General features: G+C 26.1%; 2 protein-coding genes across 2 annotated transcripts in view; both read left to right on the forward strand.

Moving 5' to 3' along the window:
* The window catches only part of LOC147814574 (uncharacterized), a 45,513-nt gene that overhangs the window by 8,943 nt on the left and 17,875 nt on the right, over positions 1-18,695 (forward strand). The window lies entirely within an intron of this gene.
* Positions 1,463-7,372, forward strand: LOC147814575 (uncharacterized). Its single transcript, XM_087155184.1, has 7 exons — positions 1,463-1,480; positions 1,537-1,605; positions 2,126-2,194; positions 2,831-2,899; positions 4,355-4,402; positions 5,313-5,381; positions 7,061-7,372. Exons 1-6 carry the CDS (start codon positions 1,463-1,465, stop codon positions 5,379-5,381), a joined length of 342 nt encoding a protein of 113 aa, XP_087011310.1. The 3' UTR covers positions 7,061-7,372.

Consider the following 18,695-nt stretch of genomic DNA (forward strand, 5'->3'; position numbering starts at 1 on the left):
ATATAAAAAATATAAATATGTTAATAATATGTTTTAACTTCCTTTCTTTTTTAGAAATTTGCTGAACAACCGGAAGTATTTGAGCTGACCAGCCAACCAAATGCTGAACAGTCGACCAAATCGGTAAGTTAAAAAAATTATTTAATATTTTTTAATATAAGTGCATGAGATGATTATATAATTTTTTATATAGTAATATTTTGGTTCTGTAAGAATTGTCAAAAGATATCTGAAATGAATTTAAAATGGTAACATTACTGTACATAAATTTTAAGTGAATCTGATTGTGTTTGGAAATTTCAATTCAGCAATTAAGACATGCATTTCAAATAATAATAATAGAAAAGACTTATCAAATATTTTTTTACATGCAAGATAGTCCTTGATCTTTATTACATACTTTAAGAACACCTGTCACAGCGTTAAAAACGCATTGGAGTCACAAATTTAAAAAAAAAATGTTTTAATACTGATGATAAAATGTAAATATGTATATAAAAAAATATAAATAAGTTAATAATATGTTTTAACTTTCTTTTTTTTTTTTTAGAAATTTGCTGAACAACCGGAAGTATTTGAGCTGACCAGCCAACCAAATGCTGAACAGTCGACCAAATCGGTAAGTTCAAAAAATTATTTAATATTTTTTAATATAAGTGCATGAGATGATTATATAATTTTTTATATAGTAATATTTTGGTTCTGTAAGAATTGTCAAAAGATATCTGAAATGAATTTAAAATGGTAACATTACTGTACATAAATTTTAAGTGAATCTGATTGTGTTTGGAAATTACAATTCAGCAATTAAGACATGCATTTCAAATAATAATAATAGAAAAGACTTATCCATTTTGTTTTTACATGCAAGATAGTCCTTGATCTTTATTACATACTTTAAGATACACCTGTCACAGCGTTAAAGACGCATTGGAGTCACAAATTTAAAAAAAAAATGTTTTAATACTGATGATAAAATTTAAATATGTATATAAAAAATATAAATAAGTTAATAATATGTTTTAACTTCCTTTTTTTTTAGAAATTTGCTGAACAACCGGAAGTATTTGAGCTGACCAGCCAACCAAATGCTGAACAGTCGACCAAATCGGTAAGTTAAAAAAAAATTTTTCATATTTTTTAATATAAGTGCATGAGATGATTATATAATTTTTTATATAGTAATATTTCGGTTCTGTAAGAATTGTCAAAAGATATCTGAAATGAATTTAAAATGGTAACATTACTGTACATAAATTTTAAGTGAATCTGATTGTGTTTGGAAATTACAATTCAGCAATTAAGACATGCATTTCAAATAATAATAATAGAAAAGACTTATCCATTTTGTTTTTACATGCAAGATAGTCCTTGATCTTTATTACATACTTTAAGATACACCTGTCACAGCGTTAAAGACGCATTGGAGTCACAAATTTAAAAAAAAAATGTTTTAATACTGATGATAAAATTTAAATATGTATATAAAAAAATATAAATAAGTTAATAATATGTTTTAACTTCCTTTTTTTTTAGAAATTTGCTGAACAACCGGAAGTATTTGAGCTGACCAGCCAACCAAATGCTGAACAGTCGACCAAATCGGTAAGTTAAAAAAATTATTTAATATTTTTTAATATAAGTGCATGAGATGATTATATAATTTTTTATATAGTAATATTTTGGTTCTGTAAGAATTGTCAAAAGATATCTGAAATGAATTTAAAATGGTAACATTACTGTACATAAATTTTAAGTGAATCTGATTGTGTTTGGAAATTACAATTCAGCAATTAAGACATGCATTTCAAATAATAATAATAGAATAGACATTACTGTACATAAATTTTAAGTGAATCTGATTGTGTTTGGAAATTACAATTCAGCAATTAAGACATGCATTTCAAATAATAATAATAGAAAAGACTTATCCATTTTGTTTTTACATGCAAGATAGTCCTTGATCTTTATTACATACTTTAAGATACACCTGTCACAGCGTTAAAGACGCATTGGAGTCACAAATTTAAAAAAAAAATGTTTTAATACTGATGATAAAATTTAAATATGTATATAAAAAAATATAAATAAGTTAATAATATGTTTTAACTTCCTTTTTTTTTAGAAATTTGCTGAACAACCGGAAGTATTTGAGCTGACCAGCCAACCAAATGCTGAACAGTCGACCAAATCGGTAAGTTAAAAAAAAAATTTTCATATTTTTTAATATAAGTGCATGAGATGATTATATAATTTTTTATATAGTAATATTTCGGTTCTGTAAGAATTGTCAAAAGATATCTGAAATGAATTTAAAATGGTAACATTACTGTACATAAATTTTAAGTGAATCTGATTGTGTTTGGAAATTACAATTCAGCAATTAAGACATGCATTTGAAATAATAATAATAGAAAAGACTTATCCATTTTGATTTTACATGCAAGATAGTCCTTGATCTTTATTACATACTTTAAGATACACTTGTCACAGCGTTAAAGACGCATTGGAGTCACAAATTTAAAAAAAAAATGTTTTAATACTGATGATAAAATGTAAATAATTGTGTTTGGAAATTACAATTCAGCAATTAAGACATGCATTTCAAATAATAATAATTAAAAAAGAATTATCCATTTTGTTTTTGCATGCAAGATAGTCCTTAATCTTTATTACATACTTTAAGATTCACTTGTCACAGCGTTAAAGACGCATTGGAGTCACAAATTTAAAAAAAAAAAATGTTTTAATACTGATGATAAAATGTAAATATGTATATAAAAAAATATAAATAAGTTAATAATATGTTTTAACTTCCTTTTTTTTTTAGAAATTTGCTGAAAAACCGGAAGTATTTGAGCTAACTAGTCGACCAAACGCCGAACAGTTGACCAAATCGGTAAGTTCAAAAAATTATTTCATATTTTTTAATGTAAGTGCATGACATGATTATATAATTTTTTATAGTTACGATTATGTTTTGGTTTTGTAAGAATTGTCAAAAGATAACAGTATAGAACTGAATTTAAAATGATAACATTACTGACAATGAATTGGTTTAGTAGATTAGCAAATATATTTATAGCGTGATAAATATTGAAAAATCAATGATTAATAAAAAAAATTTTAATACTTGTTTTTAGCTCAACAAGTATTAAAAATTTTTTTACCTCATATTGAAAAACATATATTTTTCAATGATTTAAATGAAATATAGATAATTTCAAGCAACAGTGTTTCACCACTGTATATATTTAAGTGTATATGAATATATGTGTGTGCATAGTAAATTCAAAATCTATATTTCATTTTATTGATGCTATGGTAATTACCTATACCTATCATTAAGCAACAGTTTATTTTTAAAAAAAATCATTCTTGCACAACATATACACTCGATTTTCTTGTTTTTGATAATTTAATACTGACTTTCTATCAAATAATAAATAATTTTGTTAAGAAACTCAAGCAAACTTTTTTCTTAATAATAAAAGGAAACAAATGTTTCGTTTTTTCAGTTGCAGCAGATTTATTTAAAACATCTTGTATTCCTTCGCATCGCTTATTTTAAATCGGCAATCGGTACATTTTTTTTCTTACACACATCGGTACAGACTACATTTTAGTCTATGTTTTGTCGTAATGTTCAAGTTTTAAAGCATTATATGTAACAAGTGTTTATATGAATTTCTAGGAGGTTTAGGGCCCATTATCAGGATTAAAATTACATAATACAAACACATGCCCGGAAATGTCATCATGTGCAGCTAGGGGCGATTTCTCTAATATGTGACGTTTCCTCGTATGCTTCTGAACAGATAATAATAGGGGTTGCGCCTTTCGCCGTACACCATCATCGTTTTCGGGAATGGGCTTTTATTCAGTTTTTATCCTGATAGCACTCCCGGAAGTTTGCTGAACATTTATGTGACTCCATGTTAATTGCAACGTTTTCAATTTTGTACACGTCGACAAAAGTAGGCTAAAAATATCATTAAAAAGTATACGTTTCGAAGCAAATCTAATTTCAAATTAGGAAACCCAACACCAAAATTAGTCAAGATGAAGTATTTGCTTAAATGGTAAAAAAAAATTAGTTCCCTAGAGTAATTCATTTAAAACTTCTTTCTTGAAAATATATTAAAATATTTTACACATAAAAATTTAAATACTTTTAAAAAATAATTATAATACTTTTTAAAATAAATATCTATACTTTTGATCTTACTTTTTAAAAACCAGTTTCAATAATACCTTGAAGATATTTGGAAAAAAAAATGTTTTTCATTTAAAATTACTTTTTCTTTGAAAAAAATCTTGTATAATTCTCACTTAACACTTGTTTTTCTTTCAGGTTAGTAAACGTCAACGTAAAAGAAAGCGGGCAGATGAAAAAGAAAACGTAAGACATTATTTTTTAATTATTCAGTTAATTATTTTATGAAATCAACATCGCATTCAATTGTTTCAGTTATTCATTTTATTTAGTTACATTAACTTTAATTTTAAAATAGTTTTGTCTCTACTTGACAGTTCCTAGGATAAATTAAAGTTTTCAAGCAATAAAGAGGATTGTTTATAAATTTTCTTAGTTTTATGAGAATGACCAGACATTCATTTGTACTTAGAAGTGTCCTTTCGTACTAAATTAGCACAACTCGTTCTCGAAATAAATTGGCATACAGTACGAAATAGATGATGCTTTCCTTCTAAAAACAACTTTAACAACTTTTTTCTAGAATAGTTTTATAAGGGAATTTGTAAATTTATTACTCATTTTTTATTACCAAATTAATGGAGAAAGTAAAATCGGAAGGAAAATTATGCATACAAAATATTTAGTTATGCATAAATTTGTTATTCAATGTTATTAACTAAAAACTCAACGGGAAGTTTTCCATAAGGAGAGGGAAAAAATCCGCAACGATATAAGCAATTTTAAAAAAAATCATAATTTTTATATATTCTTTTCTCAATTTTCATTTTTATTTTTCAATCACCGCATTTCTCTCTCTATATAGTTCTGAAAATAAAATCTTATTCTAATACTATTACTAAATTAATATCTATTGCTAAATGATTATTACGTTGAGATCTACCTTTTGAACTACTATGATTACTTTTGACAAATAAAAATTCAATAATTGAAAAAAAAATTAAAGTTTTTAATTTTCTTGTTTACAGAAAAGAAAAGAAAAAAAGTATACCAATGTTTTTTTTTTTTTTTTTTTTTTTTTTGTATGATCAAATTGAAGAAAATAATTCTTTACTTTGAGTAATTCTGAAGATAAATAATGGATTTTTTTTTCTAGGATTTTGAATCATATTTTGTCTCTATTTCCGAGCGGACTAAATTTCACAAGAGAAGTTGCCGAAAATGAGTAAGTTGATTTTTTGCTTAATGTATTAATACTATTCTTTTTTTTTCTTTCTGTTTTCATATTTTTTGTAATCAAGACATTTCATGTCAAACTGTTAGCCATATAAGTACTAATTAATAAATTATAACTACTAATTAATAAATTATAAGTACTAATTAATAAATTATAACTACTAATTAATAAATTATAAGTACTAATTAATAAATTATAACACATTTTACGTAAGAGCATTCTTAAAAATTACAAAATGTTAATTTTGAGAAGAATATATTTGAATAAAAAAAAAGCTATTTTAGAGTAAAATATATTCAGAGATATCTAGTAATGAAAAAAATATGGTAGTGAGTCTTAAGTGACAATACACCATTTTTAAAATAAAAATTTAAAAATTTATGAAACATAAATAATGCTGCAAAATATTTTCTCTTAAGTCTTAAATTTAGTCATACAGGTGAATGGTTGGGTGCCAATTGTACAAGCATATTCCTCTTGCGCCAAACGCGTTGCTAGTCAGCTCACAGGTACAGATTTCTGCGTAATTAAGTGTGTATAATGTCAAGTACGAAGACAGCAAAATGTTTTCATCAAAGTTTTAAATAAATTACTGTTTTGCTCCCTTATTCTATGCACAATTCGTAAAATTAGTTACAGGACACCCAGAAAACCTTTGTTCCAGTGATTGAATTTTCGCGAAAAACAATGTAAATGGATTAAAAGGTTCACATTGGTTACTCGAATTAAATTTGGTGAATAATTTGGTGAAGAAAATGAAATGTAACACAAAAAAGTACTTTATCTTAATAAATAGGCTTCTTTTTTGTTGAAATCTTTGGATTTTAGAACCGACAAAGATAAGGGGGGGAGAGATCAGCAATTTAAAATTTTATGGTCTTCTCACTAGTTTGCTAGGAGACTGATTGTTAACGTATCGTTTTGCTTATTTCACCATCTCTCTAGAATTAGTAATATGATTTTCGAATATTTTCCACACGAACGTCAAACTTGTTTAACCAAAGACAATTGTACTGAAAAAATTAGGTCAAAAACTTTTTGAACTCTTTAATGACAAAGTCGAAAATATGAAAGAAGTTGGTCGAATGGTCCTTGAGAACTAAAACTTAAAGTACGCCCTGTTAATGAAGGTGAAATTCTGAAAATGTAATATTAATGTTAAGGGGTCCAAAAATTTGACCTGTCATCTAACCAAATTCCTGAAATCAAAATTGGACGAAAAAAAGGCATTTTATTCAAATGAATTACATTTTTGGGACTACCACTCTTAACTTTAAAATTTGCATTAATTTTCGAAAATAATTTAAAGGACTTTTCGAAATAGCTTAATTTATGTGCATCTATTCCAATCTGGGAATGGTGTCCATACCGAAACAATATCTCGACTTATGAGATGGTCCTCCAATTGAAAGTTAAAGGGTGGGAAAAGGTTTCTGTTCAGAAACTTTGTGCCAGATAAGTTTCTGAAATTCTTTTTTACAAAACTCACGTGTATAAAATATTGTTGATCACACAAGATTTTAATATTTTTCTACATTATTCATTGCACAAATAAATTAAAACTTGTTCCTAAAACCTCGCTAATTGTTGAAATAAACCTCTCTAAAAATTGAGGTGACAAGTTGTATTTAATTTTTATTTCTAATTTTTTATTTGTTTATTTTCAGATTTTGATTGCAAGATCAGCAACTTGCAAGATCAGCAACAAAATACTTACATCATAGACAAAAAAATGGGAAAAGAAGGATTAAGATAGAAAAAAAAATTTCGAATTTTGGATTCAGTGAAAAAAAAAAATTTTTTTTTTAATTATGTGACAAGAGCTTTTGTGAAAATATTGCTCAATTATACACTAAGCATTTTATCTGTAAAGGATTATATGTTATTATTATTATTAAAATGATTTCACTATTTCATTTTTAATATTTTCATGCTCATCCTATTCAATGTTCATTTAATCACAGTTACAATGGGAAGAAAACGACAAAAATTATATGTAAATTTGAAAGAGTTTTGAATTTTATTTTAATAAAATTTTTTGTATTTTATTGTTTGTGTAAAGTGTGTCATACTTTTTTTTCTTTTTTATCTCACTTAGATTCTGATTTTTATTAAAAATCCTTATAAATGTTTTGGAAATACTAAAAAATTGGCAAAGGTAAAAATCTATAATTCTCTAAATATGGTATGTTTAGATTTTCATTTAAGATACTCTGTATAATTATAGTTATCAATTTAAGAATACAAACAACACCTTAGCATTTCATACAAGCATCTCCCTAGAATTTTAAATCTTATAAAACTTATCCATGATCCAAACTTATTATAATTAAGGGGGGGAATTAAAATTATCTTTTGCTTTAGTTAGGCTATTATTTTTAACTCTACTAATATTGTACTACTAAATTAGAATCTTGTTGATTCATTCTTGATAGAATTAAAATTTGATGCAATCTTTGATAGTAATTTGAACCACATTATTGTATTTCCGAAAATTGAATGCGATATTTTAGTTCACCTTAACAGAAACAGTATCAAATAAATTTTATTGATAAGAAGAATAAAAATTAAAATCTTAACATACAATCAATGTATAAAAAATAATAGGGCAAATCTATTGTTACGTGTGTTACTTTTACTCGACATATTGTCCAGAGGAAGGATAAAAACAGGGAAAAAGAGCCTATAGTTATTTAAAAATTATTAGGGAGAGAACAATTATCAAAGTGACAAAAAGTCGAGGTGCTCCTCAGCAAAAGCTACGTAAAAATATTCATTGCCATCAAAAATTCAAAAAACTAAATATTTCTGCACGGTTAAGTTTTAAGTTAACTTTTTCTCTCTCAAAAAAATAAATACATAAATAAAAAGTAGTGCATATATATATCAGCAATTTTGTTAACTTTTTTTTTATTACATACTTTACGCAATTATGAAACTAGAAGAAATACGTTCTCTTAGCAGATTGAATAAAAAATCCCTCAGGAAAAGTAAGTAAAAGCTCTTCAGATATCTAGAAAATCCTTTCATAAAATTTTTTTCTCTTTGAAGTAAATACTAAGAAGAGAAAAATCAAATGAGTGAAAAAAATTATTAGAATTAATTGATTTTGTCTCTTTAATTGATAGTTTTAATTAACGTTTAATTAGAGAATATATTATCTCTTCAGTAAGAAAAATCCTACATATGAGGATTTTCTTCATGAGAGAACATCGGGCAGATAAAAACAATCTATCACAAACAGATATTTTTTTCCTCTTTTAAATATGAATATATATTATAAATGTTAATTCTGTAAGCTTACGAAGTTTTTAGAAAGTGAAGCATTGCAATTCATGACTTAGAAAGCTACAAAAAGAAAAAAAGAGGAGAATAAATGATGAAAAAAGAAGGAAAGAAAAAAAAATAAAGCAGCACAAACTGAGTGAGCTTATTGGTGTATTAAAGAAATATGTGCGTTAACAATCCTCTTAGTGTAGTTGTGTCAATACTATTGCAAAACAATATAAACACTAACTAAAATTATCAATATAATTCGATAGTAAACATATAAAATAATTAATTAAATAGCATTTCAATAAATAATGTAATTTATGAAATTAATTTCTTATAAATTTATAGTTTTCATTAATTTATATAACAAATCATCATAAAATCAATGAAAATAAAATTATAAGCCAGTCAAAAGAGATACTTTTAATCTCTTGATAAGAGAAGATTAAGCCTTGCAGATAATCCCTTCCTCCCTGATTAATCCTCTCTTAAATAGATTTTTACATGAAACGTTATGAATGGTTTACTTTACTTTACGAATAATAGAACTTAATACTTTAACTTTAGGAATAGCCTTGAAATAAATTTGCAAAATTCCTAAGTACCTATTCTCTTTTTTATTATTGTATTAATTATTTTTGATTAGTGGTAGGAAAATGCAGAAGAACCTGAAATTCACGTTATTTTGTGTTTTGGAACCAAACAATAGACTAATGAATAAACCGCACTTTGTTTAAATGTTGATAATAATAATAATACTTTAAAAATATCGACTCATGATAAAATATTTAGCTCTTTAAAACACCAAATTGATTTAATGAATATCAAACCATTCTAAGAATTTGACTAAGAACTGATAACGAAGCTAATAGGTGTTCACGCACAAAATTAACAAAGGAAACGCATGTGAACTTTTATAGGGAGGACATTTGGGGGGGGGGGTAGTCCAGTTCATACGCATACTTTCTACGGACATGAACTTATTTCAACGCAAAATAATTCTTACTTCAAATTTATTCTGTTTCTTTCCTAAGTATTTCTATTTATTTTGATGAATTTTACTATGAAGTAAACTAGCCAAATAAAATTAATAAGCAAATTTTACTAGGAAGTAAACTAGCCAAATAAAATTAATGAGTAAAATTCGTAAAAAAATTAAAAAATCTAAATTTATGAAATTAATTAGTTTATTCACTCTTCTCCGAACTATATTCTACTAGTTTGAAATATAAGTATAATTGCAAAATTACAACAATACCTAAAGATAAATAAATAAAAATAAAAAAATAAAAAAAAGGAATTGAAATTTGGGGGAAAAGGTTTGCTAAGGACTTCCTTCCCTCGGGCATTTTCGGAACCTACTTTCAAAAATTTTTAAACTGAACAATTGCATTATTATAAATTTTTATTATAAATTCCTATTCTTATTATGAATATAATTGAAAAATGAAATGTAAAATATCTAGATGTTTTGAATCAAATATGTTATTTGCATGGATTTTGTATTTCTAGGAAACTAGTTTAGTTAGAATACATTTTTATTTCACTTAGAAGTTAAATTAACAAAAAAAGATTAAATGTTTTAAGTCAAATGCGATTTTTAGAAAAAAAATAATATTAATGAGTAAATAAATATACAGGAATCATAGTTCACATTGGACACGCTTTCATTTGTTATTGTTTATTTTAACGTTTTGCAATGTTTTGCTTTTACAAATTTTTTACAAGTGGTTTTTGAGTAATAGTGATTTTTGAGTAATCACCACTCACCTATAAATTATAGATAGCAAGTAATATCGATTAAATAAAAGTCCAAAACCCCATTCTTGCTGATTAATCTTATTCATATATATTTTATGTAGCTTCACTGATTCACATTGGACACTCTAATTTCTAATTGCTTTTTATTTATTTTAAAACTTTGCAATGTCTTTTTTTTCTCAACGTTAAATTGTTTACATATTAATGCTTATTTTTCAGAAATTTACACATTTTTATGCCGTGGCTTTAGAGTAATCACCACTCTCCTATGAATAGTAGAAAGCAAATAATATTGATCAAATAAAAATCCAAAACCTCATTCTTGCTGATTAATCTTAATACAATATATTTTATGTAGCCTCACTGATTCACATTGGACACTCTAATTTCTAATTGCTTTTTATTTATTTTGAAGCTTTGCGATGTCTTATTTTTCTTAACGTTAAGTTGTTTACATATTAATGCTTTTTTTTCCAGAAATTTACAAATTTTTATGCCGTGGCTTTAGAGTAATCACCACTCTCCTATGAATAGTAGAAAGCAAATAATATCGATTAAATAAAAATCCAAAACCTCATTCTTGCTGATTAATCTTAATACAATATATTTTATGTAGCCTTACTGATTCACACTGGACACTCTAATTTCTAATTGCTTTTTATTTATTTTAAAGCTTTGCGATGTCTTATTTTTCTCAGCGTTAAATTGTTTACATATTAATGCTTTTTTTCCAGACATTTACAAATTTTCATGAAGTGGTTTTTGATTAATCACCACTCACCTATAAATTATAGATAGCAAGTAATATCAATTAAATAAAAGTCCAAAACCCCATTCTTGCTGATTAATCTTAATACAATATATTTTATGTAGCTTTACTGATTCACACTGGACACTCTAATTTCTAATTGCTTTTCATTTATTTTAAAGCTTTGCGATGTCTTATTTTTCTCAACGTTAAATTGTTTACATATTAATGCTTTTTTTTTTTTCAGAAATTTACAAATTTTTATGCCGTGGCTTTAGAGTAATCACTACTCTCCTTTGAATAGTAGAAAGCAAATAATATCGATCAAATAAAAATCCAAAGCCTCATTCTTGGTGATTAACCTTAATACAATATATTTTATGTAGCCTCACTGATTCACACTGGACACTCTAATTTCTAATTGCTTTTTATTTATTTTAAAGCTTTGCAATGTCTTACTTTTCTCAACGTTAATTTGTTTACATATTAATGCTTCTTTTTCTGCAGTTTACGAATTTTTATGCAGTGGCTTTTGAGTAATCACCACTCTCCTATGAATAGTAGAAATCAAATAATATCGATCAAATAAAAATCCAAAACCCCATTCTTGCTGATTAATCTTATTCCTATATATTTTATGTAGCTTCACTGATTCACACTGGACACTCTAATTTCTAATTGCTTTTTATTTAATTTAAAGCTTTGCATTGCTTATTTTTCTCAACGTTAAATTGTTTACATATTAATGCTTATTTTTCAGAAATTTACACATTTTTATGCCGTGGCTTTAGAGTAATCACCACTCTCCTATGAATAGTAGAAGGCATATAATATCGATCAAATGAAAGTCCAAAACCTCATTCTTGCTGATTAATCTTAATACAATATATTTTATGTAGCTTCACTGTTTCACACTGGACACTCTAATTTCCAATTGCTTTTTACTTATTTTAAAGCTTTGCAATGTCTTACTTTTCTCAACGTTAAATTGTTTACATATTAGTACTTTTTTTTCTTCAGAAATTTACAAATGTTTATGCCGTGAATTTAGAGTAATCACCACTCTCCTATGAATAGCAGAAAGCAAATAATATCGATCAAATAAAAATCCGAAACCTCATTCTTGCTGATTAATCTTAATACAATATATTTTATGTAACTTCACTGATTCACTCTGGGCACTCTAATTTCTAATTGCTTTTTATTTATTTTAAAGACTTGCAATGTCTTATTTTTCTCAACGTTAAATTGTTCACATATTAATGCTCTTTTTAGAAATTTACGAATTTTTATGCCGTGACTTTAGAGTAATCACCACTCTCCTATGAATAGTAGAAAGCAAATAATATCGATCAAATAAAAATCCAAACCCTCATTCTTGCTGATTAATCTTAATACAATATATTTTATGTAGCTTCACTGTTTCACACTGGACACTCTAATTTCCAATTGCTTTTTACTTATTTTAAAGCTTTGCAATGTCTTACTTTTCTCAACGTTAAATTGTTTACATATTAGTACTTTTTTTTAGAAATTTACGAATTTTTATGACGTGACTTTAGAGTAATCACCACTCTCCTATGAATAGTAGAAAGCAAATAATATCGATCAAATAAAAATCCAAACCCTCATTCTTGCTGATTAATCTTAATCCAATATATTTTATGTAGCTTCACTGATTCACACTGGACACTCTAATTTTTAATTGCTTTTTATTTATTTTAAAGCTTTGCAATGTCTTACTTTTCTCAACGTTAATTTGTTTACATATTAATGCTTCTTTTTCTGCAGTTTACGAATTTTTATGCAGTGGCTTTTGAGTAATCACCACTCTCCTATGAATAGTAGAAATCAAATAATATCGATCAAATAAAAATCCACAACCTCATTCTTGCTGATTAATCTTAATACGATATATTTTAAGTAGCTTCACTGATTCACACTGGACACTCTAATTTCTAATTGCTTTTTATTTATTTGAAAGCTTTGCAATGTCTTATTTTTCTCAATGTTAAATTGTTTACATATTAATGCTTTTTTTCAGAAATTTACAAATATTTATGCCGTGGCTTTAGAGTAATCACCACTCTCCTATGAACAGTAGAAGGCAAATAATATCGATCAAATAAAAATCCGAAACCTCATTTTTGCTGATTAATCTTAATACAATATATTTTATGTAGCTTCACTGATTCACACTGGGCACTCTAATTTCTAATTGCTTTTTATTTATTTTAAAGCTTTGCAATGTCTTATTTTTCTCAACGTTAAATTGTTTACATGATAATGCTTTTTTTTTCCAGAAATTTACAAATTTTTATGCCGTGGCTTTAGAGTAATCACCATTCTCCTATGAATAGTAGAAAGCAAATAATATCGATCAAATAAAAATCCAAACCCTCATTCATGCTGATTAATCTTAATCCAATATATTTTATGTAGCTTCACTGATTCACACTGGACACTCTAATTTTTAATTGCTTTTTATTTATTTTAAAGCTTTGCAATGTCTTACTTTTCTCAACGTTAATTTGTTTACATATTAATGCTTCTTTTTCTGCAGTTTACGAATTTTTATGCAGTGGCTTTTGAGTAATCACCACTCTCCTATGAATAGTAGAAATCAAATAATATCGATCAAATAAAAATCCACAACCTCATTCTTGCTGATTAATCTTAATACGATATATTTTAAGTAGCTTCACTGATTCACATTGGACACTCTAATTTCTAATTGCTTTTTATTTATTTGAAAGCTTTGCAATGTCTTATTTTTCTCAATGTTAAATTGTTTACATATTAATGCTTTTTTTCAGAAATTTACAAATTTTTATGCCGTGGCTTTAGAGTAATCACCACTCTCCTATGAACAGTAGAAGGCAAATAATATCGATCAAATAAAAATCCGAAACCTCATTTTTGCTGATTAATCTTAATACAATATATTTTATGTAGCTTCACTGATTCACACTGGGCACTCTAATTTCTAATTGCTTTTTATTTATTTTAAAGCTTTGCAATGTCTTATTTTTCTCAACGTTAAATTGTTTACATGATAATGCTTTTTTTTTCCAGAAATTTACAAATTTTTATGCCGTGGCTTTAGAGTAATCACCATTCTCCTATGAATAGTAGATAGCGCGTTATATTGATTAAATAAAAATTCATAGTGGAAACCCCATTCTTGCTGATTAAACTTTCTCTAATATATTTTCAGTAGCTTTACTGACTCACTCAGGACACTTTCATTATTAACTACTATTTACTTATTTTAACGTTTTAAAATATTTTGCTTTTCTCAACGTTAAATTGTTCACTTTTAAATGCTTTATTCATTCATTATGCATGCATATTTATAATTTTAAAAAAGATAATTGCATATCAAATCTCGTAGAAAAATATTAATTACCAACTTGAAGGCCTTAGTTATCAAATATTGAAGAAATTACAGTTAGCAGTAACTAGTAATTTTAATAATAAATATGTTTATTCTTATTGACATTATTCAAACAAAAATTTGATTTGATTTTAATCAGCTCTAACATAACGCTTTTTTTTAAATAAATTTTTAAAATTTTTCTTCCTTTTTCTTTTCTTTTTTTAAACACAATTCTTTTAATTCTCCAACTTCAATTTTTATCTTTGAAATGAAAATGTAAACATCGATTAAAAATTATTTTAAAAAAAAGTATAGAGAAATCTGCTAAAATATTAAGAAACACAAATGACGCGTTTGAGCAATCGAGGTTAAGACCTTTAAGTTGAAAATAAACTTTGATTAAAAAAAGAACATTTCTAGCGATTTCCTCTGTTACTTAACCCTTTAAAAGGAAACCCGTTAAAAACCTCTTTTCACACTACCTATAATAAAGCTTCATAATATTTTTGCAGTTTTAATAGTTATGAAGTATACTAATATTATTCATTATATCTATATTGCTATATTTGGTACCTGTTAAAAGTGCACCATATGCCATAAATTATTTAAGGGTGCCAAAATTAATTAAGCCTCACTGGTGTCAGTGGTGATATTTTCCATTTGTCCTAAGGGAATTAGTGCCATTTCTCTACCAACTTTGCTTAATAGAACTTAATATGTAGCTTTTATTTTATTTCAGTTAGTACTTATTACCAAAGTATCATTGTTCACTATTGTTCATCATATATCGCCAATTGTCAAGTATCATTGGCGTCAATAAAAGTTAGATCAATTTTTGCGCATTTTTCATATGGATTAGTACCATTTCTTCAAAGTATCAATAACGTCAATGATATTATGGCGATTTTTAGCGTTTTTCTTAAATAACCTAGTACCACCTGTCAATTTATTTTGCTTCATAGTACAAAGCCTATTTTTTCTTTTCTGTTAGCACGTATTATCAAAATCAATTAAGCATCATGGACTTACATAAAAGTTTAATTTTTTACGTTTCTCTTAAACGAAATTGTTTCATTTTACGTTAGTTTTTCATTTCAATTGGTATACATTTCCAAGGCTAATTCAGCTTCAATTGCGTTCAATAAAATATTGGAGCATTTTCACCGTTTCCTTGAAGGAATAAATAGCTTTTCTTACTTAATTTTGATATTTAGAACATAGCTATTTGTTTTAATTAAATTATCACATTATAACAAATTTAATCAATGATTATTGGCGTCAATAGTTGTTTACAATTCTACTTTGCGTATCAGTACTATTTCTCCAATTTTTCTTCATATCATTTTATAACTTATTTTTTTGCCCCATTGAAGTTAATTTTAAATTATTTAGTTTCACTGATATATTTTTTAAAAGCAGGACTATAAGCAGAATATATATGTTATTTCAGAAAACGTTTGAAATACAAATTTGTTACGTAATTGACCAATTCTATCGTAACAGTTTGTAAGATATAAAAAATAAAAAACAATTAAACATGAAATAAAGTGCAAAAAACTTCTTTTTAATGAGAAAAGCTAATAAATATCGCTAATAAAATCTTTGAAATATTAGAAAATAGAAAATTGCCTGCTGTCTCATTTTTATCAATGGTGACTTTTAAGCCTATGAAAAAATTTCATTTTTCGTTTGGCTAAGTCGAGCAAACTAATTAAAAATTTCGAATGAATCTTAGGATCGCAGCTGCAGTTCGAATATCGAGATAATAGGAAAAACAGAGTTCTATTAATTCTGAAATTCGATATAGTTCTAAGAGAAACTCACACGCAGATTAACTCTTCATTTTATTATTTTAGAAATACGTTTGGGACATTTTAAAGCTTATTATAATATTATAGATTTTTTTTTTTTGTTCTTTCCTTTTAAAGAGCAAAAAAAAAAAATGCTTTTTTTTAGAAATGCTCATCATAAATTTAATTTCGAAACTTATATTTTACAAATTGCGAAAATGAATTTTAAAATTACATATTTAAAAGAAAAGCTTTATTTCTTTTTTTTAATTAATAGATATGCATTGAAATATATTCGAAAGAAAATCCTTTTAGAGAAAACCCCCGACAAAACCTGTATTTCACTAACTCAATTGAAATAAGAAAAACTTTCGTGAATTAAAACTTGTTAGAATTTTCTTTGCCGTAGAAAACCGTGACTCCCCCTAAATTTCTTATATTGAGAGCTTAACAATAATTTTAATGATAAAAATACGCACTAGGAAAAAAAGTATTGTGAAATGTATTAAGTTCCTTTTTATTTCATCTTTTTAAATAACGCATTTTTTCTTCATTTTTTAATTTTTTATTTTATTTAAAAGTATTTATTTTCTGCAGTAGTTCACTAAGTAAACTTATTTTCATTTCATTTTATAACCGTCTCTGAACAGCCGACCAAATTTTTGAATCTCCGGTTCTATTGAGCAATGCTGTTTCCTTGAAATTTTGAACCCTGAAGAAGTTTGAGTTTTGATGTTTCATATTCTTAAAGTTAAAAAGGCTCCGGCAAAATTTCTCATTCTATAGACCTTTCCTGTAAAGAGATAAGGCTCCCGATTTCAATAAATGAATATATAAAAACTTTTTTTTTCTCGATTTCCATGCATATTTTTAGTAATTATTAATACATGTTGTTAGAACATTGATTTTATAAACTTTATTATTGGTCATTAACAGATTTCCCTAATATTTACTTCTTTAACAACAAATTACGAAATTATTCTCGTAAGATTTTTACAACAATTTAATTTTCACACATAATTGTGATTGAAAAATAATACAAATTCAAAAATAATCCTAATATTCGCAAATATATTTTAATGAAATAGTAGTTTAAATGCAGATTAACGAATTAAAAAAATTAAGTTGGTATTGATTAAAAAATAAGTTGAAACGATACTTATGAGGGAGCTAACACTACACTAACTAATGCCAACTGGTATAATTTGAGCATCGCAAATTAAAATGAAAAATTAAAATGCGCATGAATTAAATTACATTAAAACCATCGAGAAATTATTACTTAAAAATCATAAGAATATTACACACAAGTATCTTATTTAATTTTTAATTAGTCATTTATAATTTTAGCAAATCAGAATATAAGCTTATAGTTCGAAACTAGCACTTAATCGTTTAATACTATGAAACAAAAATGAGTTGAAAGGATATTAAAAATAATACCAGTTACACACTCTAAAAAAAACTTTCCTTAAAAATCAATACACAATGTTGATAAGAAATTTTTAATAATTAATAAATAATTAATCACTTCAAATTCAAAACATAACATAAATTTAATTAAATAACTTCAAACTAAAATTACTAACCAAATAAAGGTATAATTAAGAAGCATTTATGGGTTTTAAAACACCGTTTACATTAAGTGATAAATACAGAGTTCTTTCATTTATTTTTTGATAAATTGTCTGAAATTAAATAATTCTTACATCAATCAAGAATAACTTTTTAAAATATTAGGAAAATAACTTGTAAATAAAAGGTATTTAGCAATTAAAAAAATAAAAAAATCCTGCGGGGGTGATAAGGGATACTCCTCTGGCAACTCTCTCCAAGCTTCGTCCTCCTTCCTCACCCCAATTCCAATTTCGACGACAGTTGAAGATTGATTGAGGATTAGGACCACACGGACGGGGGGGGGGGACTTGGTTTTGGGCCGAGATAGCTGGAACATGCAAAAGACATTTACACTTCTTGTTCTATCAGGGTGGTAAATTTAAACCTCACAGGTTTTTCTCAGAACTTGATATCCAGATCATGGAAATCTGCAAACTACATCCGCCATTTCCGTTTTATTCCTATATTTGAATTCGCTTAATTATTAGGATAGGTGGGGAACGATAATTTTAAAAAAAATTTCCTAAAAGTGCCATTTTTTCTTCAAATTTAAAAATAAACATTTAATTAAATTTGCCGTAAATCTTACAATTATCAAAATTAGGCAAAAAATATTATTAAGTGTTAATTATTGACTTAACAAATAGGTAAATAACACTAATTTGAAGCTCAAGAATGCTAACATAAATGGGGTAGAAGAAATAGAATCTTTCCCTTGTGTGCTTCACATTCAC

The sequence above is a fragment of the Parasteatoda tepidariorum genome, chromosome 2 (genome assembly GCF_982258835.1).
Source record: "Parasteatoda tepidariorum strain Cologne lab strain chromosome 2, Ptep-v5.0, whole genome shotgun sequence".
NCBI classification, from domain to species: domain Eukaryota; kingdom Metazoa; phylum Arthropoda; class Arachnida; order Araneae; family Theridiidae; genus Parasteatoda; species Parasteatoda tepidariorum.